Source organism: Oryzias latipes, chromosome 9 (assembly GCF_053564925.1).
Source record: "Oryzias latipes strain Hd-rR chromosome 9, Olatipes_Hd-rR_3.1".
NCBI classification, from domain to species: domain Eukaryota; kingdom Metazoa; phylum Chordata; class Actinopteri; order Beloniformes; family Adrianichthyidae; genus Oryzias; species Oryzias latipes.
Window position 1 is genome coordinate 31,742,315 of NC_136245.1, and position 26,969 is coordinate 31,769,283.

Here is a 26,969-nt window from a genome sequence, read left to right on the forward strand (position 1 = left end):
CACTCGTGTTTACTATAAAGGAAACACAAAATAAGCCCCTTCTGGCTTTTAAAAGGAGGTCGGATTCGGGGGGGTAACATAAAAAGTTGCAGACAAAGTTTCCAAACTTTTCCGCAATTATTTCAGGAAATCCCTCTGATCCAAATTGCGCGCATTACCGTGCGTAAAGTGCGCAGACGTGATCTGCAGACTCCAACTACATAACTTGCAGAAGCATGTTTCCCCGTCAATGAATTCCAGCAGATAGGAGCCATCTTGTGACCGCATATGCTTGCAGGCTTCGAACCATCCTCCGCCGCGCCATGCAGGCAGGCAGGCAGCGAGGCGTCTCACCCGGAGTCTCGCGCACTTACTTGAACGATCTCCCCCTCCGCGCTGATCGTGGCTCCGGCTTTGGAGAAGCGTCCCTGCAAGCCAGTCGTGTACGTGGTATAATCTCCATTGGGACTGGACTCGAACAGCACCACTTCCACAAAGGCTGTATCCTTGGCGGCACCGAGAGAGGCGGCGGCCAGCAAGACCACCAGGAGCAGCGAGTCGGGCGCACGTTCCGAGCCTCCTCCCCGCGGTAAAAGCATCATCTTGCCGGCTGGATCGGCTCGGATCGGGACATAATTTCTCACGGGTGAACTGGTCAGGTGGAGGCGTCTGAAACCGGGTCCGCGCGCGCGCACAGCCTCAAAGGAGTCGGGATTGTGCAATAAAGCCGAGCTGGGCTGAAGCGTGTTTGTTTCACTACCGCGAGCCTTGTCAATTACACTGGCCCTCTCTCTCTCTCCCTCCCTCCTCCTCTCCTCCTCTACAAAGCGGATCTCCTTTGATCTCCGAACACGTGATATTTTTTTAGTCCCCCCCCCCCCCCCTCTCTCTCTCTCTCTCTCCCAAAAGGGCTCTATCCCCACCCACCGTTTCGTCTGACCCTCTCTCCTCCGCGCTCCCCTCTCTGAAGTCCCAGCACTCCGTTAAGGAGGCTCCGCGCGCTCCAACTATTACCTTTTTTTTCACGCAAACTTCCACAGCTCCACGCAAAAGTGACGGGGAAGTGCGTTTTCCCGAGCGGGTCCTGAAGTGGATCCGGCGAGCTCTGCGGCGCCGTGGCGGAGCACCTCTCCCCACTCTTTTCACGCCGCAATTCCACCTTAAAACAAACACGACCCCGGTCCAGGACGCTTCATGATTTACCCGGGCTAATTTTTCTATCGCATCCATGTTTGCTCACCCGGTGACTTCAATAGTGGACTACATTTTCACCGAACCAAGATAGTTAAACATTTGAACTCAATTTGTGTTTTTTTTAAGTGCAATCATGAACAATAGATCATTCTACTTTAAATCTTGTTTGTATTTAAGCATGTGGAGGACGAGCAGAATGAATCAAACGCCTTTTAAGGTGGTCAGTTGCACTGAGCATGCTCCAGGTGATGGTGGAGAGTAAAGACCCCCAGGAACCCCAACAAAACTGAACAGAACAATGATGAAACAAACACGTTATTGACTGTCATATATAAAAATAAGTTAAATTCTGGCCTTTTTTAGAGAAATCACTGACGTTTCATTATTTAAATATACTTGAAAAGATAAGGCCAAATATATGGCTATGCAATAAAATATTTATTTAAAGCTTCATTGATTACACACAAAGTTGTCCCCAGGTTTAGTTCGTTTTAACAACCCAAACGATTAATTAGTTTTGATACCAACAATGAAAAAAAAAAAATATTGGCTAAATTTCAAGTTAAAAGTAGCCTACATTATTTAAATGGAACACTTTAGACTGAATCAACATTTTTATAATGCAGTTGTGAATTAATCTTTATTTATAAAGCACTTTACAACGCCTTCGGGGTACGAAAATGCTTTACAATAACAAAAGAGAGAAAAGGACAATTAAAAATTAAGAAAATACATTAAAAGTAACAGCGTCCAACTAGGCAAGGCACAAAAACACAGATATAAACACACGGTACAAAAATAAAGTTCATTTTACGCGTCCAGCTGTGTATTTGGTCTGCACAGTTGCTCACGTTGATCTATAGTAACAAAATCGAGTATTAGGGGGCAACATTATGTTTCTAAACCTAATGTTAAAAGAAGCGTACCTCGATACTTTTAAGGTAGCTACCAAGCCGACCAATAAGAATTCTTGTGGTTCGTACAAACCTAATTAAAATAAGGTACCTTTAACTTATTAAGTTTGAACAGAGCTCTCGGCAATGGGAAGAGCGGGCGGGCTTGCTCCAGGCAAATTGGGCAAGCCAATTTTTTTAATTTGGCTAAAAACAACATAATCATAATTAAAACACCACTTTGACAACAGATCAACAGACGACCAGAGAGGATCTTAAAGATGCTTAAGTCCTTATCCAACTTGTATTTGTGGCAGCAGAAAAATCCATCCATGCAAACTTCTGTGGTTTAACTGGTTATTTTAGTGTTTTATGGTAACTTTGTGTCAGCATTTTAATTATGATATTAGTGACTTGGATTTGCATTAATGACATGGTAGCATCTGTACATACTTTGTTTCCCACAGAGCATCTCCTTTCTGAAGCTTTTCATTCCTTTTTTTTCCCTACAGGCTTGATATAATATGTATTTTTTTTTAATATTCTCTGAGCTTTCAGCAAAGAAATCTTTCCAGCTGAAGGTCTACAAGCTGACGAATGTCCCAGAACAAGGCTTGCTGTCGGCTGAGTGGCGTTGTGTTTATGAAAGCCAAGCATGTGGACTCCTTGGGTCATGCCGTCACCCCTGGAGGAGCCTGGAGGCCCAACTGACATAACAGAGAAAAGTGGTGGAAGAAGCTGAACTTGAGAAAGATCTCGGGCACATCACACATCACAGTCCTGATCCACACCACATGTCCCATCACTGCTTGTTTCCACCCACACTGCCATGAAACGCATGAATACACAACTGATGGGATTGATAGGCACAAAGCCTGCAGTGACGCCGCCAAATTAAATTTAGATGATCACTTTATTAATGGGCTGCACGCTTTAAGACAACAAGTTAGACCTATCCAATTACTGACAGAGGAAAGGCGGACTCTTTAACTGCAAGTCTGCCCTCTGGTGGATACTGCCAGTCTATTCCGAGCTGAAAAAGTATTCAAAACGCATTAAATTGCCTTAACCCTTGTGCTATCTTAGATGACCCCACCCTTACATTGATGTGTTACCCCTACCATGACAAAGGTGGATAAAGGTGGAAAGATTTCATGTAAGTCATGGGTTGAAACAGAATAAATCTCCGAATGCTCTGCAGAAGTGTCAGCTCAGACAATCAAGCTCTAAAGAAAGGAGGCTTTGAGGGGATCTCTTCCCACTGCAGCTCTAATCAAATCAATGTCTTCCGAACAGTTCCCGGACATCTAGTCTCACTATTACCAATGCTTACCTGACAGTGTTCAGTGGAATAATTGTTTGCAAAAATGTAATGGGCTTGATTTCAAATGTAAAGCACGGTAGTGGGAGTTTCATCCTACGGAGCTTTTCAGTTTTTAGATGCTGGAGCCTTATTTTTATGCTCTAAAATCATGATAAAAAACATTTCTTATACTTATTTTTGGCTCCTTCCTTAAGGGCCACGGCTCCAGAACAGTTCCTGGACAAACAACTCAATACTTAGAAAACCTGGCATTTAGTGGAAAAATTGTTTGCTAAAATGGAAATGGACTGGATTTGAACTGTAAAGCATGGCAGTGGGAGTTTCATGCTGTGGAGTCTTTTGTTTTGTCTTTAGATGCCGGAGCTCTATTTTTATACTCCAAATCAGTGGTCACCAACCCTGTTCCTCTCGGGCTACCACCCTGCTTGTTTTGTCGTTAACCCTGCTTCAGTAGATGCTGATTAGCTGGATGAAATCAGCCCGGTTTCTGATTGACTGAACACACCTGATACAGGTAAGCAGCAATTACTGAAGCAAGGTAAGCGGCAAAACAAGCAGGGTGGTAGCCCACCGGGAATGGGTTTGGTGACCCTATACTCTAAATCATGAAAAACAACATTCCTTGTTCTTTTTTGTTACTTATTCCTTCAGGGGTTGGAGAGCAGAACAGTTTTTCCGGACATATTTTGACGTGATCTGATTCACTTTCACCCCAGCAGAGAGTCTGGATCAAGCTCACACCTTTGGGAGTCTGGATTTACCTGCAAAGGCCAAAGGCCCACAGAGGTGGCAGAGGGTGGAGCCAGTTTGAATGTGAGACAACAGGAAGTGGACTGAACCATGACATGTGACACCATAGGGCTGACTTTTCTATTGTGTTTGGTTCTTGTGTCATAAAATAAACTGAAAAGTTTGGATGAGTTTTTTAGTGGCTCAGACTTCAAATTAAATCCTTGAACTTTTATTAAATTGTCTATTCATATCTAATTTTTGGAAATTAGCTACCCTTTTCGTGACCCTGACCGCTCTGTTCCTGAAATGCTCCATATGCCTTAGCAAACTTGAAGTTTATTTTTTATTAAGTATAATTAAGTATAAGTATAGATATAGAAATAATACTATAGACCATGTACATCTAGTGTAGGACGTATACTGACTGAATACTTCTTCTGACTTAATTAGAACATTTTAAGTTTCAACAGAAAGATATAAAAAGTAAACTTCAAGTATACTGCCTTCTAGTACTAAGTATACTTGTAGTAAACTTAAAAAGACTACCTTTAACTAAAGGATACTATAATTTTATAAGAAAACAAATAAAAAGAGGAAATACATAGACATAAATCGTAAAATCAGAAAATCTGTACCCTTAGGAAAAAGTCGTTTATTAAAGTATATTACAAATATACTTAGTCTATACTAAAAGTGAGGCAGAATATGTGAAGTTTACTTTTTTCATATTACCTATATATTGTAAAAATGAAAATACTCTGAAGAAGCATTCAGTTAATGTACATGAGACATACATTTCAGTACAGTTCCATAGTATACTTAGCAAAAATAAACTCCAACTGTACTACCGGTACTTTTGCTTAAGGTGGCCCAAAAGTTCAGTATTGAGTTTGGCTCTATAGTGCAGATCTTCCTCCAACTTTGGAATCTATGGAGGGGCCATGCAGTAAAATGAATTACAAGTGATGCAACATGGTTTATAATAATAATAATAATAATAATAATAATAATAATAATAATAATAAATAAATAAAAAACGTGCTTTAATTTACTATATCAGTAGAAATTAAATAACACTATATTGTGTCTTTGTCATTAAGAACCTAATTTATTTGGAAAACCTTAAAAATTGGTAAAATGCATAGAAATAAGCAAGTTTTTCTCATCATGTTAAAACTCCAGTCCATCAAATCTGACAGCAAATACATAGTTTATGCCTCTGTAAAGTGGTTCTTTTGACTTATTTTTACTATCTATTTTTTAAAATAGTATAGAATGCTTGAAATGTAGTTAGAATTGATGAAATTCAGTATTTCTCAGAGTTTTTAAATAAAGGATAAAGCAAAGGAAGCGAATGTGAAACCTGTTGTTTGCTGGGAAAAGCTGAGCCAAACCAAAACCGTGTCCAGTTCTGCAGAAGCCATATTTTCAGAAATAAAACCTTTTGAAAACCTGCAAATCAGGCAAAAACCAAAAATTTTTAAAGATTCACAAATACTTTCAAAATAAAGTTTTTTTGTTAAATGTTTAAAGGGTTTTCCTACACAGAGATTCAAAAGATGGCCGTACGTTTTCACAGTCTTCAGTCTTTAAGCAGCTTTCTTGTTTCAGATGTGAGGACAAAGTACAAACAGGAACTTTCCGCATCAGAGCTGTTCGTTTTCTGTTGGATTTGATTTCATCCACAGTGTGTGCTTTTGCAGCAGAGCTGCATAAATGTAGAGCAAACACCCGACCCAAAGCTGCAGCAAAATTCCCAAAAGGAGCATCCGAGCGCGGCCTCTGAGTGTGGCGCTTCTGCTGGGATCCGACTCCCGGCCTCAGTGAATTGTGCCTTTGTTGGCACGGTGACGTTATGCTTTAATGAAGAAAGAAAATAATGGGGAGGGGGGAACAATTTTACATTCATGCTCACTGAAGAGAGCATCCCTGCAGCATGTCATTACATAAAGCAATTAGGGGCCCCCCCAGCCCCCAGATTGTGGGAGAAGCTTTCCCCACCATGACTACTGACTCCAGCCGGCTCGGAGTGTGTTGCATGGCTGCAATGATGTCAGCGCGCAAACCACAGTGGGAAACTCTCATGACATGATCTGCAGGAAATTATGCGCTGGGGAACATGGAGGGCAGCGAATCATAAAGGGTCCTTTCATAATAAACTCTACAAACATTTTTCATTGAGACACTTTGAAAAAAAATAGCTTTTTCCAAGTATTTCAAGAAAAGTAAAAAAAACCACTGAGAACAGATGAGCAGAGAAAAGCACAAAGATATGAAGTTGCAACAACTGGCAATGAAAAGTAAACAAATTTATATAGAATCATAGCAAATACACACATCAGAAATGCTGCACATCTGTGCAAATTCAGCAAATTCATGTGGAGTTTATGAAAATTTGTCTGCTGAGATCAGATTCATAAATCGATGAAATCACAGTGGGAGTTTAACAGATGACATCATCCAGTTATGAAGCTTATTTCGCTGACAAAATGCATTCAACACGCAGAATACACTTTATCCACACACACACAAATGTTGACATACACACATATACTGCATATATACAAATGCACAAATATGAATACACAAAAATGTAGACACATTTGCGGACAGACTTCCATAATATCTGCCTCTAGTTGCTTTGTCCCACCCTCGTAATTCCTGACCAATAAGAGAAGAGATCTTTAGTCACGTGGTTTTGTATACAAGCTTTAGTCCTGAACAGGGAAGTCCCCTTGACGGCAATCTGAATAGAGACCAAAGACAAGGTTCAGAACTCGATCTGGACCAAACTGAGCAGACTGGGTCTGGACCAAATGGTTTTCTTAATTTGAAAACGCCCTCAGAGCGAACCAAAGCTCACTCAGATTGGACACAAACCAAGACCACCTCAACAGAAGGGTCCGCTTGGGTGTATTCAGACTGAAAATTGATTCCGGGTTATCTGGGAATTATGGTTCTGTCTGAATGCAACCTTGATGATGGAGACACGCTGTCATCATGAGTGCTGACCATGACCTTTATCTTTATGAAGTGAAGCAAAGATGACAGTCTGCCACAATGTGAAGTTCCTTTTAGAAAACAAACTATGTTTTTCTTTTACCATTGTTGAGTGAAGGACTGTCACAAGAATTAAAGCAGAAGAAGCAACCCTCAGTTTAACTTCTAGACTGTAACATGTATGAGAAACAAGGATATTGTCAGGTTTGGAGGGCTGGTGAGCATGAAGGACCCAAAATGCAGAGACGGGAGGCACACGGTCCCAGGGCAAGGGGTTTATTCACAAGCAAAAGGGGCTGCTAAGCAGGGAAACAAAAACTCACTGTGGGCTAACCAGGTAAACGGGGCAGAAGATGGATGTGGCCATGACAGCCAAGGAAGAGACGTTAATGGACCAGCACGAGAGGAAGGCAGAGACTTAAATACAAACAGCACTGACAAGACACAGGTGAACTTGATCAGGACAGATTGGGAATAGGGAAGTAAAACTCAAAACCATGACATAACAGTAAACCTTTCAAAATAAAACAGGAAACAGAACTCAAACATGACAGAAACAAGAGGGAGAGCAGAAGAAACCCAAACCATGACAGATATGGAGAAAACAAATGCAAAAACTACAGAAAAGACTAAAATAAAGACAAGATAAAGGCTGGTTTAAGTTCCTCCACTGGAGATTCAACAAGCAGACAGAATTACTGTCCAGTCAAACTTCAAACCACGAGGAGAAAACAATTATTCCTCAACCTAAAGGATTCCTGCTTTTAAAAACTCAAACTTTGTGTTCATTGTGTTGAAAATGATAAGTCTAAATCAGGTAAACACAACAGAAAATGTTGTTTTCCTGTTTCTTTTCCATTATTACCCCACAGACTTTGATGTCTCAGGTATTCAGGCACCCGGCCCGACGCCGTTTGAACCCCGCCCCTCCAGGATCTGGCTGGAGGGTGATAGTTGACTTTGAAGCACAGACCAGACGAAAGGAGGTATTTCAAAAGGCCTGCGGTGGAGCGGCGGCGTAAAGTTGCAGCCCAGAGCGAGGGGAAGAAATTGGGGAAGGGTGAGGAGTTGGGGGGGGTCAAGGAGAGAAGGGCCTTTGAAAGGAAGCACCTGTTCATTTGAGGCTTGCAAGAACAGGTATGTTCCCAGAGGTGAAAGGCTTTGGAGCATTCAAAGCCATTTCAGTCGGGCCTTACACTCTTCTGAGACGGGGGGGTTGGCTGTTGTGGATGCACATGATTTTGACCTGCATACACATTTCACTGCAGCATTTTCTGGCTGAGATTACTTTGATGAAAAGGTCTGTATTGTGCAAAATCCACTTTTTTGAGCTTTTAAGAGAACAATAATGTTCATTCCTCATGAAAAACACCCCCCAAGGCGTTATTATGATCCTGTAACTAATTCTTGAGTGTGCCAAAGGTAATATATGATCATGTATCATTACAGTTTATTCATAAATTCTTAGAATAGCATAATATAGTTCATTTAAATCCAGTGACTATATATAAAGGTGAAGGAACCGTGAGGTGACGCCATCCATTCGATTTATTTCCCCTGGTTTTATAGAAATAAACTGAACCAATAATCTCTGACGTCACCCATCGGACTCTGAACCCCCCCAAAGCCCATAGGTCAGCGATTTTTAAAGGGAGTTAACTCCGACCACCTCAGCAATATTCTGAAAATGTGCAGCATCTGTAAAGGGGATTGACCCGTGTGGGTGCTGGAAGTTTTTGGGGTCTCTGGGCCCACAGAGAGTCACAGACAGGTGCGGCTGCATCTTAAAGAGAGTATAGTGTTGCAGTTCCCTTAAGGGTTCACTAATGCTGCAGGTAATCCGCATGCGCTCTAAGGAGGCCCAAAATGCACACACAAAGTCTTGGTTGTTGAACTTCCTCCCTCCTTAAGGCTCCACGCTGCAGACTTCATGTCCTAGAAAAACAGCATTCCTTTGTTTTTTTTTGTTTTTTTGGAGAATGAGTTGCATTTTGTTTGGTCTCAACGTGAAAGCCTTAGTTCTTTTCTTTTTATTTCTAACTTGAAAGGAAATACTAAAAATAAAGAAGAAAGAAAGTTTTTGATGTGCAGCATCACCTCCCAGAAAAACTAGAAAGCAAACCTTCTGCTCCTCAGTCGGAGCTTTTCTTTTGTGCCAGCCACATCCTCGTTTTGCTAACGGCCGTTCCGGACTCTGCCTGATCCGGTCGTGCCTCCGAGGAGCGAGACACTGCGTCACAGAGCCAAATCCCAAGCATCCAAATCCCCAACAGACATCCTGCACATCAGTCATGCTGGTCTTAAAGAAGGAATTTGCGTGAGATGACATGTTGAAATAGCGCAACGCTTTACCACATGTGTTCCAGCGGTTGGGTGGCAGAAGATGGAAAGATGGAGTTTGGACGGATTGGCTGAGTGGAGGACTGGAGTGTGGTTGACCGAGACTGAAAACAGATCATCCTCCATTCTGGGCCTCTTTCATGTCTGAGGGACTTATTTTGTTTTCTGCTGATTTTGTGGTAATGGGTGTACACACACACACACACACGCACACACACACACACACACACACACAAACACACACACTTAGACTGAGACATGCATGGAAGATCAAGCTGAGGGCCCTCAAGAGGCCCTCACTTGAGATCTTTTTTCTAAAAAGTTTTTTTATTCTTAAAAATGAATACTTTGAATTTAAACTCAGAACATTCCAGTCGTGTAAAACGGTTATTTTCTACTCAAAGCCTTTCCGCTCATCCGTGGGAGCAGAAAGACACCGTCTGCCACGACTCCAATAACTTCCTGCCGATCCGTCAAAGGAATCCCAAACCAGCTAGTTAGAAAACTGACTTCTTCAAGTGCGTCAACGATCTGTTCCAGATGGCAGCGCTTGTTCCTCCTCTGCAGGGAGGCACGCGGAGGCGTCTTCCCCGGATACCCACACTCCAGTCAGCAGATGAACTCTGACACAAATCACAGCCAGGAAGGAAGAAAAAGTCGAAACATTTTCTACATTTTCATTATATTTCAATATTCATAAACTGGTTTAGCCTTTCCAAAAACTATCCTCAATTATTTCTATACTTAAACTGAATATACATACCATACATCAATTATAAATTTTGTTGATAAAAATATGTATAATAACTATTCATTTGTTCCTAATCTAATAAAGATTGTTAGGTAATTGCAAAAACAAAACAAAAAAACAATCCTGAATTTAATTTGTAAAAAACTATAAAAGCTGGAGCTAAATATTGACTGCAAAATATTGACTTCAGTAAAGCACTTTAAAACAAATTAAGAAAAGCTAATAAAAAAAAGAAAAGTTTAATAAAACATGTTAAAATTATATATTTAAACAGAGGTAAAGACATTTTTTTTAAATGCCAACTTAGGTGGCCAAGCTAAGCATAAAAAAACATATTTATAAATGCAAACCGGCAAAAATAATAGCAACGTAAAAATCCTATATATAATATATATGTTATATATATAATCCTAAAATATTAAAGAAAGTGAAGAATTTGACGTCAAAAGTTTACATTTTTTTCAAGATGCTAAAAAACTACAATTGATAATAACTTATAACCTAAATGCTAACTTGGTTGAAAGGTGTGAAACAGTCAAATGACAGATGACAAAACAGATGACAAAATAAAAAAAGATTAAATTACCAAGGCAACTCTGAATAAAGTAGAAAAAGTGCACTTAATAAATTACACGAAAGAGAATAATGATTCAAATGCTTTAAACAATGTTTCCAAAAACCTAAAAATGTAGTAAGAATCAAAAATTCACAAGTGTTTTTTAACAATTTGTATAAGTTGGTTCATAAAATTAAGCCCATAAATAACTAAAGTGAATTTTAAAGTGGTATTTTGTAAAAATCAAATAAACTGAAGCCTCTGCCAAAATATTTTATGAATGGTAACGTTTCTAATAGGTAATAACATGCAGACATAACAAATATCAAAAATCACAGACTTGAAGCTGTTTCTATCCTGTCTCTATTCTTCAAGGAATTTAAAAATAAAAAAGAAACAAGTTTAAAAATGATCAAATCTAAAAGTCAGAGCAGAATTAAAAAGAATGATGCTCAGAAATCTATGGTGACCCTGAAGGGCAAATGACAACAACAAATCACTGAATGCAATAACATATTAAAGATCTAATGATAATTAAAGAACAAAGCAAATAAATAAAAAAATACATTTTAGAGACCAAACCTTAATTCCAAAAATCACAATGTAATTCTAAAAACAAAGACCAATTCTGAAAATATTTAACAAAGTAAAAAGAACATTTTTCAGAAAACAAAAGTAATTTTCAGAAATCAAAACGAAACGTTAATAAACAAATGAAAGAAAACAGAAAAGGTGGGTACTATGGGACATTTGTGATTAAGTGATGGCATTTTTTCACTTTTTCATCTGGAAGTTATTTGGCATGTTCATAGGTTTAGTCACAGTTATATTTCATGTTTGGTGTGAATGTTTCAGATATCCTGTAAATATCCTACCTTATACTTATTTTATTTAGCCTTTAACCTTTTGGCATTCGGAGTGAACAGCAAAGTAAGCATTTCATTGTACAGGGAAACCTGTTTCCTTACTGTACATATGACAATATGAATCCTTTGGAGACATCTTCAGACATGATATTTCCTTAAGCTTCTGGCCATCACTACTAACGTTCATTAATTGTTGAATCAACAGACAAAACATCCTCCTGCTTTCCCTCTTCTTTAAAACTCAAACATCCTCATTCATTCAATCTGTGATAAAACCAAATGGTTTCATGTTTTCAACGTTTCATTTTCTGAAAATAACTTGTTTCCCGAAATGTATTCCTTTTTTTGTATTCTTTGGTTTGTTTTGAATTAAAAAATGTGATGTTGTGTTATTATTATTTGTTTTGCTTTTGTAAATGTTGTGATCTGTAATATGTTTATTTATTTTATAAGTTTTTTTGCGTTGAGTGATTTATATGAAAGCGATTCTGTAGCATAATAAAACAAGTCAAAACCAGAAATTCTTTCTCATTTTCAAAAAGAAGCAGCATTTTTTGACTCAAAATTCAAATGAAAAAGCAATCCAGCAAAATGCTTTTTCATTTTCTTCTTCAACATCGCTTATTCTGTCCCTTGATTAAAATGATAATGAACATGGTATTTGACATTTCACTTTCAAAAGGTTCTCTGGTAAATGTGTGGCAAAATTTATTTAAAATATCTAATTTGACAATTAAAATGGATTAACAGAAATGCTTTTTCATTTTCTTCTTTGACACCGCTTATTTTGTCACTTAATAAAAATGATAATGAAAATGGTATTTGACATTTCCTTTAAAAAAGTTCTGCATCAAAAGTTTTGACTTTTATTTTTAATGATGCTACACAATGGCTTCCATAGATTTGATGATGTGGTTTAAACTTCAGGGCCTTTGTAGGAAGCGTGATGTGTTCAAACATCCAGCAGATGGCGGCAGGACACACCAATTCTTTGCCCGCATGGGTGTCAGCCATGTTGAACATTGCAACATTGACTGAGGCGAGTCAGCATCCTACACAAACACACAAACACACAGAGAACACAAGGAAGTTGTGACGAAGAAGGAAAGTGAGAAAGAGTGAGATCAAGGCTGGTTTCATCACATCTGGGCTCCACAGGTTCCTTCTTGCCTCTGTATTGCGACAGATCTCTGTTACATCAGAGTGAAACCAGAAGGTTCGGTCCTGAATGTTCTGTGAATTTTCTGTCTTCACTCAATAAGGTGAGACTAATGTCCAGATGATGAGTCGCTGCCACAATCTGTCCATGCAAAGTGGAGGTCACCTTATCCTAACAGCTGCTGGCGCACATGCAGGTGCACAGATATGAAGCCAACTGCTGGCAGGTATATCAAACAGCTGAATGCGCTTTAGTGCTGCCCCCCATCAGAGTGTTTTGACGCAGAGACGATCAAATAATGGCAGCCAGAACTGGTCGGTGTGGGAAGAGTCCAGGCCCAGCAAACACCCCAGAGGACTGTGGGTAAGGAGAAACATGTGCAAAGTAAAGGAGGCGTATGTAAACATCTATGTCCCCCTTGCCCCTCCCTCTGCAGCTGGCTGCTGTCCCAGGGTGTGACCCCGCTCACCCTCATTGTCAAGCCTGGCTTTGCACCATAACCCCCTGTTTACCCTGAACGCCTACAGCGAGCACACAAGGGTGGTTCTGTTTACCCTGCAAGCTGAGCCGTCACTGCAGAAACCGTTTCTGCATCAACATCCAAGCTACCCGCATGACGGCTGATGATGTTGCTGATTTGACACTCCAGGGACATTATTTTATCCAAAAATCTCTGTAATGTCTTTTATTTGAACTTAGAAGTTTTTAAATGAAGTAGGTCACTTTTGGAGATTATCCAGTATACAGTTAGGACACTCTGACCTTATTGAACTGATCTACACTGAATAGTTTTTTTAACCACTCCAGGATATGACTGTTTGCTCCTCCCTCCTGGCCTATGTGCACACTGCAGTTATTGGCATGGACCCAGAGGTGCAACTAGTAGTATTTGGTAATGGTCTCTTTTTTGGTTCACCATCTGCCAATCAATGTAAAGAAGAAATGCTAGGTCACTCTAGCACAATATTTGATCAAATTTGAACAAGTTTCAGAACCATTGAATGTATCTGAGAGATAGACCGAGCGGGTGTGACAACACCTATAGAAAATGGCTTACTTCCGGCTCCAACTAAACGAATTCAATTCAATTCAATTCAATTCAATTCAATTCAATTCAATTCAATTCAATTCAATTCAATTCAATTCAATTCATTCATTAGGGCCGATTGGTGGCTTAAAAATTATTCTCAACGATAGTACCAGAAATGATAAACAGTTTTTTTAGATACAGTGTGTGGCAATATTTACTCCTTATGACTTACATGCTTCACCAAAATCTGTTTATGGTCTATCCTGGCAGTTTGATCTTGTTTGCATCCAGTACATATCAGAAAAACACGGCATTTGTTTTTCCTTATTTTGTCTGTTTTTGCGCGTAGTTGAAGCAGGGACAACATCCCAACGCCCCCAAGTCAGCAGCTGCTGTAATTGCACATTTTTTCCAGGTGGTTTGGTTGGATGGATGGGTGGGTGGGTGGATGAATAGATGGATGGATAGATGGATGCATGGATGGATGGATGGATGGACAGATGGATGGATGGATGGATGGATGGATGGATGGATGGATGGATGGATGGATGGATGCATGGATGGATGGATGGATGGATGGATGCATGCATGCATGCATGGATGGATGGATGGATGGATGGATGGATGGATAGATGGATGGACAGATGGATGGATGGATGGATGGATGGATGGATGGATGCATGGATGGATGGATGGATGGATGGATGGATGCATGCATGCATGCATGGATGGATGGATGGATGGATGGATGGATGGATGGATGGATGGATGGATGGATGCATGGATGGATGGATGGATGGATGCATGGATGGATGGATGGATGCATGCATGGATGGATGGATGGATGGGTGGATGGATGGATGGATGGATGGATGGATGCATGGAGGGATGGATGCATGGATGGATGGATGCATGCCTGCATGGGTGGATGTATGGATGGAAGGATAGGTGCATGCATGCATGGATGGATGGATGCATGGATGGATGGATGGATGGGTGGATGGATGGATGGATGGATGCATGGATGGATGGATGGATGGATGGATGGAGGGACAGATGGATGGATGCATGGAGGGATGGATGCATGGATGGATGGATGCATGCCTGCATGCATGGATGGATGGATGGATGGATGGATGGATGGATGGATGGATGGATGGATGGATGGATGCATGAATAAATGGATGGATGGATAGATGCATGGGTGGATGGATGGATGGATGGATGGATGGATGGATGGATGGATGGATGGATGGATGGATGGATGGATGGATGGATGGATATATGAAATCCAATGTGGCTATCACATTTTGGAACATCTGCTTTGAAAATGAACTTTTTGTGTGTCTGTCATGTTCAAAACACAGCGCCAATGAAAAGTTCAACACAGACACGTCTTGACGCAATTTTGGATGTCTCCTGGTTTACATTCAACTGTCTGGACATGTGTTGCATCAGTTATGTCCTCATCTGGAAGAAATCAAAGTGGTTTTCAAAGCTCTGAGATACTTTTTCATTCGGTTGTGAGGTTCCACCCACCTTAATGACAGACTCAAACACCAGGGAGGATCCTCACTGCAATTCTAAGCATGTCTGTGTTTGACTGTTTGTGTGCTCTTTGGTTTAAGCTCTGGTTCAGCTGAGTCCTCCAGACAAAGCTGACTGAAGGTTTAGTTTATCTTAGAGCCCCCCCTTGAGAAAGATTAGTGAAATCCAGATTGTGTAAAAGATAATTTGAGGTCTGAAACTGGATGCCTGTTTGTTAACTGTTTCACAATTACATGTTTAAAAGACTTGTGTTTTTTCTCCTGTGAACATATAATTATAAAGACAAAAACGTATTCATTTAAAAAAAAAAAAAAAGTCTAGAAAGTAAACCGAATGAAAAAGACACCGAAAAAGAGGCTGACCAATTATTTTCTTTAGGCACTAATAGATTTCATCAACAGTGTTTAATATCCCAAAATACTGAAGTACCGGTAAGTTAAAATCTTTGGTTTAATCAACAGAAAACATCCAGTTCTGTACAGAAACCAAAGGTAAACTTAAAGTTTGCTGTTTGGATCAGCTATATGACCATTCCAGATTATTTACAGTCAATGTTCTGGACTGTTTTTTCTGGTTATGATTGAGGTAGGTTTTAAATTGTACAGTGGAGCGAACATAGTTCTCTTTGTAACCACAGGCAATTTGTAAAAAAAAATCAAACTTTTTAAACTGCAAGTTTTTTTCTGCTGTTTGATTTTACTTCATGTTTAGATTAAAAATTGTGCAAAAATGTTGGTGTGGTTGATTGACATGACCCTCCAACAAAAAGCTCTCAAAAAGATCTCAGTGGGCATGAGCCAACACCTGACAGGTGTTGGGCTTATTTTGGAAAAGAAAAAGTTTCTTGACGTCTCATTCACATCCCTGTCTGTTAACCCACCCTAACAAGAGCCCAACCTGGAAAACGGACTCAATGAAAACAAATGGGTCTCCCAGAACCCATGTAGAATCTATGCAAAGTTTGGTCCAGTTTTGGAAAAGTGGGGGTTCAGTGATGTCATATTCTGCGATGAATTCATCGAAGTCATCTCTATAAATGGATATGGTCTTAAACCAGTGGGTGATGCCATCATAGGCTTTGTCCATCTTTTTTAAGGTTCTTTGTTAACACTAAAGCAATAATCCTTGATGGAATGGGTTATAAAGTATGATTGTTGGTTTTAACAGATTGGGATTGGGCTGGACCAGATTTTTTTTATCAGTCTGATCATGGTGTCACTGCTGGTACTGTTGGCAAAGCCTTAGTCACATGCACTCTCAAAAGGGATTGACCCGTACCGGTGCTGTGGGTTTTTGGGTTTCTGGTCCTATGGAGGGTTGTAAAGAGGAGTGGCTGCATTTTTAAGGGGAGTGCAGGTGTGTCTTGCAGATCCCTTAAGGCTCGTGGAGTCATCTGAAGGGACGTCAGGAAAATGGAGCGTACCATTGTCATGCGTGTGGTAAGTGTATCTTGAAGTATTCGTAAGGCAAACGGAAGTTGCACGCACGTATGGGTCATGCGACACTTGGGTGCTCTTATGTCCCACTCTAGTCGTTAGTTGGGTGTGATTACTGGCCCCTTACTGACCATCCACGAATGCAGCCCGCACTGTGTACGTGACATGTAAGTGCCAGTAGGATGCTCATAAACTATGCTGTGATTGTCTACAGTCCTCATGTCTGACAGTCAGGCTGCACACAAAGAGCCCACACAACAACATGAACAGTACTAAAAGGCTGCTTGTATAGTCTATGGGATTTAGGATGATTGAGATAAGGAAAACTCCGTATGACACACCTACCTCTCACCTGCTACACCATTACTTACGTTTTTGCTACAACCTGTTGCATTCTACGACATTAATGTTTCATGCGGGCCAGCTTCGTGCCCCATACAGGTTTGCCCATTTTTCGCCCACGGACGGCCATATCCACTCATACAGGCAGTTGTGACTGAGGCATTATGTTTGGCGATTGGGTTTACTTCATTCCTCTTTGGGGAAAGTAAAAAAAAAAAAAAACTGTAATGGGGGAGTTGAAGTATAATTTTTGGAATCTTCTTCTTCACTCCCGTTTCATTCCAAAGAAATTTTAAGATCCCTCGAAGCGTTCTTCAGGCTCACTTCAAATTCTTTCAAACACTTAGAGCAGCGCAGACCATCACATTTGGGGAGGGCTTTAATCTGACCGGTGGGCTGTCACTGCACTTGCGGTGTGTTTTTACACCCAGGTCAGCATGCAGGTCTCATAAGAGGATTTTCATTAGAAGCTTACAACTCTGTGAGCCAACCGCTACTATCGGGAGTAGGAAAATCATGGAAATGATTACCTTTCTTAACTATGCGAGTGCCTGAACATTTTCCTACTATTTCCACTTCCTGGCAGCAGCACAGACTGAGATAAGAAGTGGAAAAAGTCACCCAACTGTACCTCTACGTCAGTTTGGGCTCAACAAAACTCCACTGCAAAGTGTTTCTGTTCTTTTCCGACATGTCTAATATTTTTTCACTCATGAATTACGAGACACAAACATTTTCTACTAAGCGAAGTAATCTTTGACTTTACCCTCCATTTTTCCATGTCACAAATACTTCAACCCTAAAATGCAAAGAAAGCAAATTTGTGTTTGCTCAGTTTTCAGCACTTTTAATGGAGGATGTCCTGCTTTCGGATCCGGTTATGCGCAGCAAACCAAGTCTCTCACTTTCTCAGATGTTTGCTCTGCAGTGGCAGTGAAGCTGTTGGCTCTCGTCGCTGCTGCTATCGCTACTAAAGTAACAAAGTGGAAGGAAGGGCAAAGGGCTGCCAGCTGTAAACAGTAACATAATTCCAGTTTAAGAGCAAATAAAAGTTTAAGGAAGAGAAGCTGTATGACAGCTGCTGAGTACACAGGTTTTTTTTTTTCTTCAAAGTTTGTGTTTTTGCTTAAGTGCTCAAAAAAATTCTGTTTATGTGATGAACTTCACGTCTGGCTTTTTTTTTCTTAAGAAACTGCATACTTGCTGACTTGACAGTTTTTTTTTTTGCCACAACCACTTCCTGTGGTTTTCATTTTATTCTGAAGAAATGACTTTCATTCCAACCAACCAACCAAACCAGAAGGTTTGCACCTTACACGACATTTGATAAAATGCAAACAGACGGTAAAGCCTTCCACCATAAAAACAGGATCTTTATTTTCAGTCAGTAAATTTCACAATTGCTTGTCATAAAAAAATGAAAACTGAGGCAATAAAATCTTAAAAACAAATTTGACAGAGTGACTGAAGGAATGCTACTATAAGGAAGACAAAGCAGGTATAAAGAGTGGTAAAACTGGTCATGTTGGTCAATTAGTTACCGTAACAAAAAGGGAAAATGAGGAAACTAAAATGACAAAGGTTAAAGTAAGGTAATGTGTGAGAGCATTTATTGATTGTAAATCTTGTTTGTAACCAATGTGGCTTTTAGTGCATATAGATTGTCTTCTGCCTCTTCAGTATATTTGACACATAACACAGCTGTTTAGCTGTTAGTGTCAGATGTTTAGCTCCTAAAGGACCTTCCTGCTTTTGCTTCATGGGTTTGGAAATATTGGTATAGTTTTTGATGATTAAATTATAATTGGAAAAACTTTAACTATTAATAACATTTTTGAACTTTCAGCTAAAATGTGGCTCAAATTAAAACAAAAATTGGAGCCTTTCCTATATATATATATATATATTTGCAATTGTGCACTAAGTTTTTTTCCCTTTCAATTAACTTTTGAATAAACTTTTCAGACTTAAGTTACTTCAAAGTTTTTGCATTTTAGCGTTTTGAGTCAACAGCTTCATCTGTAAACAAAACTTGTGTTTTTATAAGAAAATGCTGTTTTTCTGGATTTAAATCATTTTTTAATAACAATTTTTTGTTGTGAATCCCCTAAACTGTGTTTAATTTCGTTAATGTAAAGAAAATTCTTCTTAATCTGAGGTCAAATCTGACGCAACAGTGACAAGAGAAAGCAAGCTTTCAGAACATCAACAGGAACTTGAGAGGCTTTTAATTTGTGAAACTACAGATGCAAAATTACATCAGCTCCCCAACCAATCACGGGTCAATAATGTTTTACGTCACAGCCCAGGGAGCCAATCAAATTGCACCACGACGATAGAAAAGATCACAGTTGCTGCCCACATCCTTAACCAGCGGACGAGCTGCTCAAGGATCATCTGACATTTTCGGGGAGTCCCGGAGAATTTTTTTTATTTTAATAGTCAGATATCGAAAAGGGGGGCTCTCAATCATGGTGGTGGTCGCAACGGGGAGCGGTGGAGCCCACAAGGTGCTCCTGATATCCGGGAAGCAGGCGGGCTCCGGCGGCTCGCAGACGGCCTTCAGCCGGCCCATCTCCGTCGTTCTCCCGTCCAGCCAAGTGTCGTCGGATTCGGACTCAAACTCATCTGTGGGGCAGCCGGTGCGGAAGCGGCAGAGGCTCACGCACTTGAGTCCAGAGGAGAAAGCCCTGCGCAGGTTGGTCGCAGAAAAAAAACCCCCGATTGATAATGATAACAAATACAACTTCGGAAATAAATGAGGCCAGTATTGCTCACATTTGGACGGACACGCCCAATTTGTTGGCCACAAAACGATAATTTTCGACTTTAAACCGACTTGTCTGCTCAGATAGTATACATTTGGAGTTAGTATAATGAGACAGATTGCGGTTCCACTGATACGGTGTTGCACTTTGAACGGGCGCGTGCCTGCGTGGCACAAACATGGCCGGTGAGCGCGCGGGTCAGCAGCAGAGCATCACGGAAATCCTGTCTCCCCCCCTCAGGAAACTCAAGAACAGAGTGGCGGCACAGACGGCCAGAGACAGAAAAAAGGCCAAAATGGGGGAGCTGGAACAGCAAGTCCTGGAGCTGGAGCTGGAGGTGCGTGTCATGCGTGTCCGCATGGGGGGGGGGGGGGGGGGGGGGGGGTGGAAATCAGTGCTGGAGTAATTAAAGTTCTGGTTCTAACATCTGCTTCTCCTCCCCCCGCAGAACAAGAAACTTCACATCGAAAACCGGCTGCTCCGAGAAAAAACCAGCGGTTTGCTGACAGAAAATGAGGAACTGAGACAGAGACTTGGGTTGGACACCCTCGAGTCAAAACCACAGGTGGGAATTCTGATGAAGTTGCATCTTTTTTGGGTTTATTCTGTTTTATGGAATGAGCTGATGTGTGAGAATAACGTTTATTTTGCAAACACACGCAGGTCCAGACGCTGTCGTCCGGCGGGAGCGACGCAGGTTTGGGGACCGGGTCTTCTGAGTCCGCAGCACTCAGGCTACGTGTGCCTCCGCAGCAGGTGCAGGCCCAGCAGTCCCTAAAGCTGAAGACCTCTCAATGGATACAGATAGTCCTTACTCTTCAGACACTGAGGTGAGCTCCTGCACTTTACTCAAGCTAAGTTTGCTCTGGATCTCGGTTCTGATCCACCTTCTCCCCCCCCTCCCTCCAGTCTGATCTGCTGTTGGGCATTCTGGACATCCTTGACCCAGAGCTGTTTCTCAAGTCGTGCGAAGAGCCGTCCCAGGAGGAGCTGCTGGTCGGAGGGGGGGACCCAGTACCTGCCGCCGCACCTGCAGCTGTGGGGGCCCCATCAGTTAAGCTGGAGACCCTTAATGAACTGATCCACTTTGACCACATCTACACCAAGCCCGTGGAAGGGCTGAGTGGCGAGCAGTGTGGCGACCTGGAGAGCAGCATAGATGAGAAAACAGATGAGGCGTCCTTCCTCGCCGAGGAGCAGCAGCAGGAGGTGGTGGTGGTTGTGTTGGAGGAGGAGGAGACGACGGTCTGCGTGAAGGACGAACCGGTGGAGGTGGTGATCCCGGCCTGCCACGGTCAGGCGGGTGACCTCTTCTCCGGCTCCCCCTGCAAAGTCCTGGGTGCCCTGGAGAAGGAAGCCTGCCTGGGGGACACCTACAGCGACTCCGGATACGAAGGGTCTCCCTCCCCGTTCAGCGACATGTCGTCCCCGCTGTGCTCCGAAAGCTGGGAAGACATGTTTGCTAACGAACTTTTCCCCCAGCTCATCAGCGTCTGAATCGGCCCCTCTGCCCACAAAGTTCTAACAAAGTTCCAGCACACTGTACATACACATCAGAGCTAATGTGTAGCTTCATGAAAACCAGAAAAAAACGCATCTTTAAACTGCTTGGTGCCTAGAGAATTCCTGAAATGAGGGTCTTTAGCGTGACAGCAGGTCTGTACCATCACCGACGCTGCAGCACCGTGTGGCAGATGGACCCAAACTATATCACAGCATCTAAGATTGCCAGAAAATCTTTCATTCGCTGTTCGGAACCAATTTTTGGGTGAATTACAGTATTTCTTTGTTTAGTAAGGGGGGGGGGGTACCCAATGTTTAAATATTACATTTATTTATTTGTGTAATGCCTGGAGTCTGTACGCCTGTAAACATCTGTTTTCTGATCATAACTGCTCTTCTGATAGCAAATTACTGCATTAAATCTTTTGCATTGCAACTTGTGTCAGACTTGAGTTTTGCATGGAAATCTCATAATTTACAGAGTAAACTAAGAAAATAAGGGATTTGGACTAAAGATTCAAAAGTCACTGGACAGTCATGGAGAGATGAGTTCTTGCAGCGTTTGGTTCAAATCTATTGAAAGTTCAGAACTTTCCACATGAGGAAGGTTTGGGGCCAAAAGTTAAAATACTTTAAAACTAGGAAGTTGATGCTTTAAATCCAGAGGGCTCAGAGTGAAAACAGAAGATTAAATGCTTGTTTTCAGCTGCTTGTTTAATTGCAGAACGATGCATTTCTGCTGAGAACAACTAAAAGTTGGAATAGAAAAGTTTGCAGCGCTAAACTCAACCTGCAGTCATTGTTTGGGGGCTCGATTCCTATGTTTGCCTGGAGTTTCTTCCAAATGATTGGGAAAACTCACATCTTCCGTACTTTTAGGTACTACGTACGTTTTTGGCATTTTCGCAACATTTTGGTCTTTCGTAATGCATGCGTGATATACGAAAGCGTTTCTTGCGTTCATCATTCTTCGATGCGCGCAGATGTCCATTGAGAGTTTCAGTTCTTTACCTGAATTTTGTTTTGAGCTGTTCAAATTTTAGATGTTTAGAATCACGCAATTTATGCATATTTTACTTAGTTTATACGCAATTATTACGTAATTCTTACAGTGATTTTTGCGAGATCCACACGCACATTTGTGGCTTTCCACGACCGTTCCACGTATGTCTAACAGACTTTTCACGCATGTACCACCAATGTATAACTTTTATATCGCATTTCACATTGAATTTACGTAATTGACACACATTTATGGCCAGATTTGGCTTTTATGTTTATTTTGTGATCTTTACGTGGTTTATTCGTGATGCATCTGTGAAAATTTCACATAAAGACCTCAACTTTTTACACTTTTTCCACCTATGACCAATTTTCATAAGTGCAAAACATACGTAGCTGCTGTGTGACCCGGCCTTCAACCCCATCTCACATGGTTTGATCTTTGTCTTTCAGGAATTTCTGAAAGGTTTGGTAAAAAAAGAGGGAAATCTGAAGCAGATTTTAGCTCAATTCTGATCCTCCTGAACCATTTTAGCTTACCAGCAGTATTCTAAGAGCAAAGACCCCTTTCTAACTGCATAAATGCTCGTAACCAATGAATATTATTTATAAATAATTCAATTCAATTTTATTTAAATAACACAATATTACAACAATAGTTGTCTCAATGGGATTCATAGCCGTAATTGTAGAAGAACATGAAATCAGTCATGAAATACAATAGATAATTGCTAAACTAAACTAAACAGACTAGGCTAAATTGGGCATTCCTGCCCTTAGAACCTCTTTCTTGGTAAAGAAAAACTCCTTAAAAACAATGGATTCTAGGAAAAAAAGAAGAAACTTCAGATATGTCCACATGAAGGAGGGATAGAAGGCCACCATTGTTGCTGCTGTCCAGTCTGTCTGTCTTAAGGTCATGAAATAATCATACCCCACACGTTTTTGTTAAAAAACATGCGACGAGTTATCAGGAGGTGAAATTGAGTCGTTTGCTAGAAAACCTTTGAAAAATCTGGCTTCATTTTGAAAGTGAGATTGAAAGAAATGTTCAAAATCTCCAGCAGAGAAAAGCACATTTATGGAGATGCTCCATCCTGGAGGTCATGACCTGGAGGTATCTATAACGTTTCCCTCCAAGCCAAACAGAGAAGCCGTGCCAGTAATGTTCATACTGAATGCTCAACCTCCTTCGGCTCAAAGTGACCCACATAAAGTAACAGATACATCTAAAGAAACTGGTTTCTAAGTGAATCAGTTACAATAGCTGTTTTACCAGTCAATCCTGGTTTGAGTAGTATCTGGACCTTTCTGGGTGTTTCTGATCATCAGAGCCTTTCCTGCAGGGGATTATGGGAAACATCTCTGGATGCACAAAGGAAGATTTTCTTTTACCTTTTTTCTAAACTCAGAGATAACTTTCGTTATGATAACAGCAGTTGTCTTTCCAGTTTCTCAGGAATGTTCTGACAAAGCTCCCACCCACATGATTCTTGCTACATTTGAGCTCCTAAAAACTAACAATTCTTTGACATTTCTTAAAATCCAACTCCAATCATCTTTTGCTTTGTTGATACACTGGTCACAGTGGTCTTTGAATTATGATTTAACCGTTTTTAGACACAATAAGGACATAGTTTCTGCAGAGCGGTAGGGGTTCATTAGAATTTCACCTCGGAGTTGTGGGCGGGACCATTGGTGCGGGACAACCCCGCCCACCTCTTTCCCCCCTTCCTGGCTACCGAGAGCTCTCTGTTTACACACTCTCCCCAAGCTTACAGCCCCTCACTTCCTTTCTAGAAATAAAGTGTTTCTTCAATGTATTTTGCCTTCATCTGGTGTGGTGTGGGAGGTTGAAGAAGACCGCAGCTTCGCTTTGACGTAGCTGCACCTCAACTGCTGTAAAAATGTGAGGTGTCGAACTCCTCTCCCCTGTTGTCTGCCTTACCGCAGCCTCACAGCTGCTGGGTTGAAACTGAAACACGTCCGCGGGTGGACGCGGCTCAGTTTCGGGCGGTGGATTCTGGTCTGGATCAGAGCAGCAGATTCATCTGTTTCCTCTTGTGTCCTATTTTGTTTACATTTGAATGAACGTGTTTTGAAGAGTTTCTGCTCAACCTAGAACATCAATATCTTGATCTACAGAACAAATTCGGATCCAAACAGAAAATATATTTTTGGTCATCATTGCTTTGACAAGTTATTTTCTCACTTTTTTTTGCAGATGATGTTTGAATTTTCTTTACAGACGATGCTCACTTTTTTCTATGCTTTTCACGGAAATCAGCGCTGGCCTGAGATAGGATCAGGAACATGGCGAGCTCCTAATATGTCGGAGTGAGATGTTTGGTAAATCGGCTACTGTGAGGTGATGATTTCCAACAGGCTAAGGAAAATTTGCCTTTAACAACTGTTCCATTCCACATGACTTCAGTCGTTCTTCAGAGAATTTCCTGCTTGGTAAAGTTCCTTTCAAAGATCCTTTTTCTTTTTTTTACGATTCATTGTTTGTAAAATCAGTGCCATTTAGATCAGATTTGTAGTTCTTAGATTCTGATGTTTGAAGCTTTTACAGAAAGTCAAACCTCTGTGAGAAACCCTTGGAGACTTTGTGATGCGATGTCTACAACGAACTCGGAAACGTTCGTTCGAGCGACCGCTTCCAATGAAAAGTCTATATAAATGTGGTCTTTGGGCTTCCGCAATCAAAACTCTCATGTTTATCCGTCTCCACACAACTTTTTTTAGACAGTTTCTGGCTTGTATAAAATGTGCGGGAATCGAATGCGAGCTGAAAGTTGAACTAGCTGAATTTTGACCAATCAGGGACTCGGATTTGGCAGTGACATATAGGTAGCGTCCAAAACACGGAAGTGCCAACTGGTAATGGAGAGCAAGGAAAAATTACTATTAGGGGTTTGTGCCCGGCCAGAATTATATGACACCCAGTCTTTCACTTAACGGAAAAGAGCTTCGATAGAAAAAAAAAGCCTGGAGCAAGATTGAACAGATTAGCATTCTTGAACTTCATATCAACACTTTATTTGACTTCTTGTGGTTTTAATTCGTCACTAGGGATTTTAATCCTTAAAATTGTGTGTTTTTTTTTTTTTTTTTAGAATGGTTGCATTGTTGTTTGTGTTTAGAGTTTCCGAAAATAGAGACGTGGCTTTCATAACTCTGAAAGGCCTTATCGGCACCACCATTTTACTGCTCATTTTGGGGGGTTCTGTCATGGCACATGTGGCCACCGCTGCCTTTGTTTTTATGAAAAACCTCTCCTTCATTGGGAATCCCAGCTGCGTTCTGGATGTCAGAGTTCGTGCCTAAATTAGAGGCAGACTTGTCCTGCTAATATGACACTGTTGTCACTTATGCACGGATTTGGATAAACCTCGGAGCACGTCTCTGGTTTCCACGCTCAGCAGTCTTATAAAGAGGATTGCTAAACCTGCACTGGCAGCTGCCATGTGGATGTACACATCGCTTTACAGTTGGAGCTTTCAATCTGTTTATACAAAAAAAAAAAAACCCACAAAATATCATAGAGGATTTCTGTGTAGTTTGTAGTGTAAATATCTTATCACACTCGATATAAGACCATTAGACAAAACTAATTTAATAGCTACTTTTCAAATGAAACTATTTTTGGACTCTTAATTTACCTAAAAATAAGAACTCTATACTAAAATGTGTAATTCTAGTCTGATTGGTCTGGAAATAAGGATAGCTGTATTGTTGTAGTGCTTAAAATATTTATTTTTTTGAGAAAGAGTATAAGCATGTATGTACAATGCAAGAAAGAGCCTAAAACTAGAACACCAATTTAAGGAAGAAAGGAAAAAATTAAGCTAAAAAGCTAACTGTCAGATAGAATGACTTTAAATTAAACTTTACATAGTTTTTTTAAAAAAGTTTTTATATCTACTTGTAGTTCATTTTAATTACAGTGACAAAAAAGGAGTGTAAAAAGTGGAAATTACTAATTTAAAAAAACATGAACAAAATAAGAATACCACCTTTGTATAAATTGGCCCATCTTAATAAATCCTCGTACAATCTAAAACTAGCAAAAAAAAGACAACAAATGCCAGTTTAACCTGGCCTTAGAATGAAATAAAAATGTTAGTGCAATTTGAGTCTTAAAGCAAGTTTTTTTTTTTTACTATCATGAGGTTGGAACAAAAGGATTTTCACCCATTTTATTTATTTATATTCTAGCTCTTTATTAGATTAAAACTTCTCCACTGTGCTGATTTTGAGAAAAGTTCAGCAAAGCGTAGAGCAAAGAGAACTTAAAATAAGCTACTTTAAATATTTAAACATTTTCTTTAACGATACAAGTTTATTTTAAGACATAATATTTCCAATTATCATAGTAATATACCTAAATATTAGTGTTTTCTGAGCTAATTTTAACTTTAAAATATGTTTTAAAATGGCAGGACATCACAGCTTAATTTAAGAAATTATACTAAGATGAATTCTTGTATTTTTAATGGCAGATTTTTTCATTTACAACAAGGGAAAAACATCTTGTATCCAA

At 40.5% G+C, this 26,969-nt stretch overlaps 2 protein-coding genes across 4 annotated transcripts in view; one reads left to right on the forward strand and one right to left on the reverse strand.

The window, feature by feature from the left end:
* Nucleotides 1-7,484, reverse strand: part of znrf3 (zinc and ring finger 3) — a 73,648-nt gene extending 66,164 nt beyond the window's left edge. The window contains exon 1 of one of the 3 annotated variants that reach the window (XM_078953280.1): nt 7,446-7,484. Coding sequence is in view for 2 of the 3 variants with exons in the window: in XM_011478810.4 (XP_011477112.1) it covers nt 354-581 (228 nt within the window). In the remaining variant the exon portion in view is untranslated. Of the gene's footprint in view, nt 1-353; nt 840-7,445 lie in introns of those variants that run through there. The other 2 variants (XM_011478810.4, XM_020705705.3) reach the window with 2 other exon arrangements.
* Nucleotides 7,485-19,489: 12,005 nt separating this feature from the next.
* xbp1 (X-box binding protein 1) lies at nt 19,490-21,857 on the forward strand. Its single transcript, XM_023958230.2, is given in 6 exon segments — nt 19,490-19,848; nt 20,159-20,255; nt 20,367-20,483; nt 20,582-20,638; nt 20,641-20,748; nt 20,828-21,857. Coding segments are annotated over 6 exon segments (1,194 nt in total). The 5' UTR covers nt 19,490-19,621; the 3' UTR covers nt 21,416-21,857.
* The last annotated feature ends 5,112 nt before the right edge of the window (nt 21,858-26,969 follow it).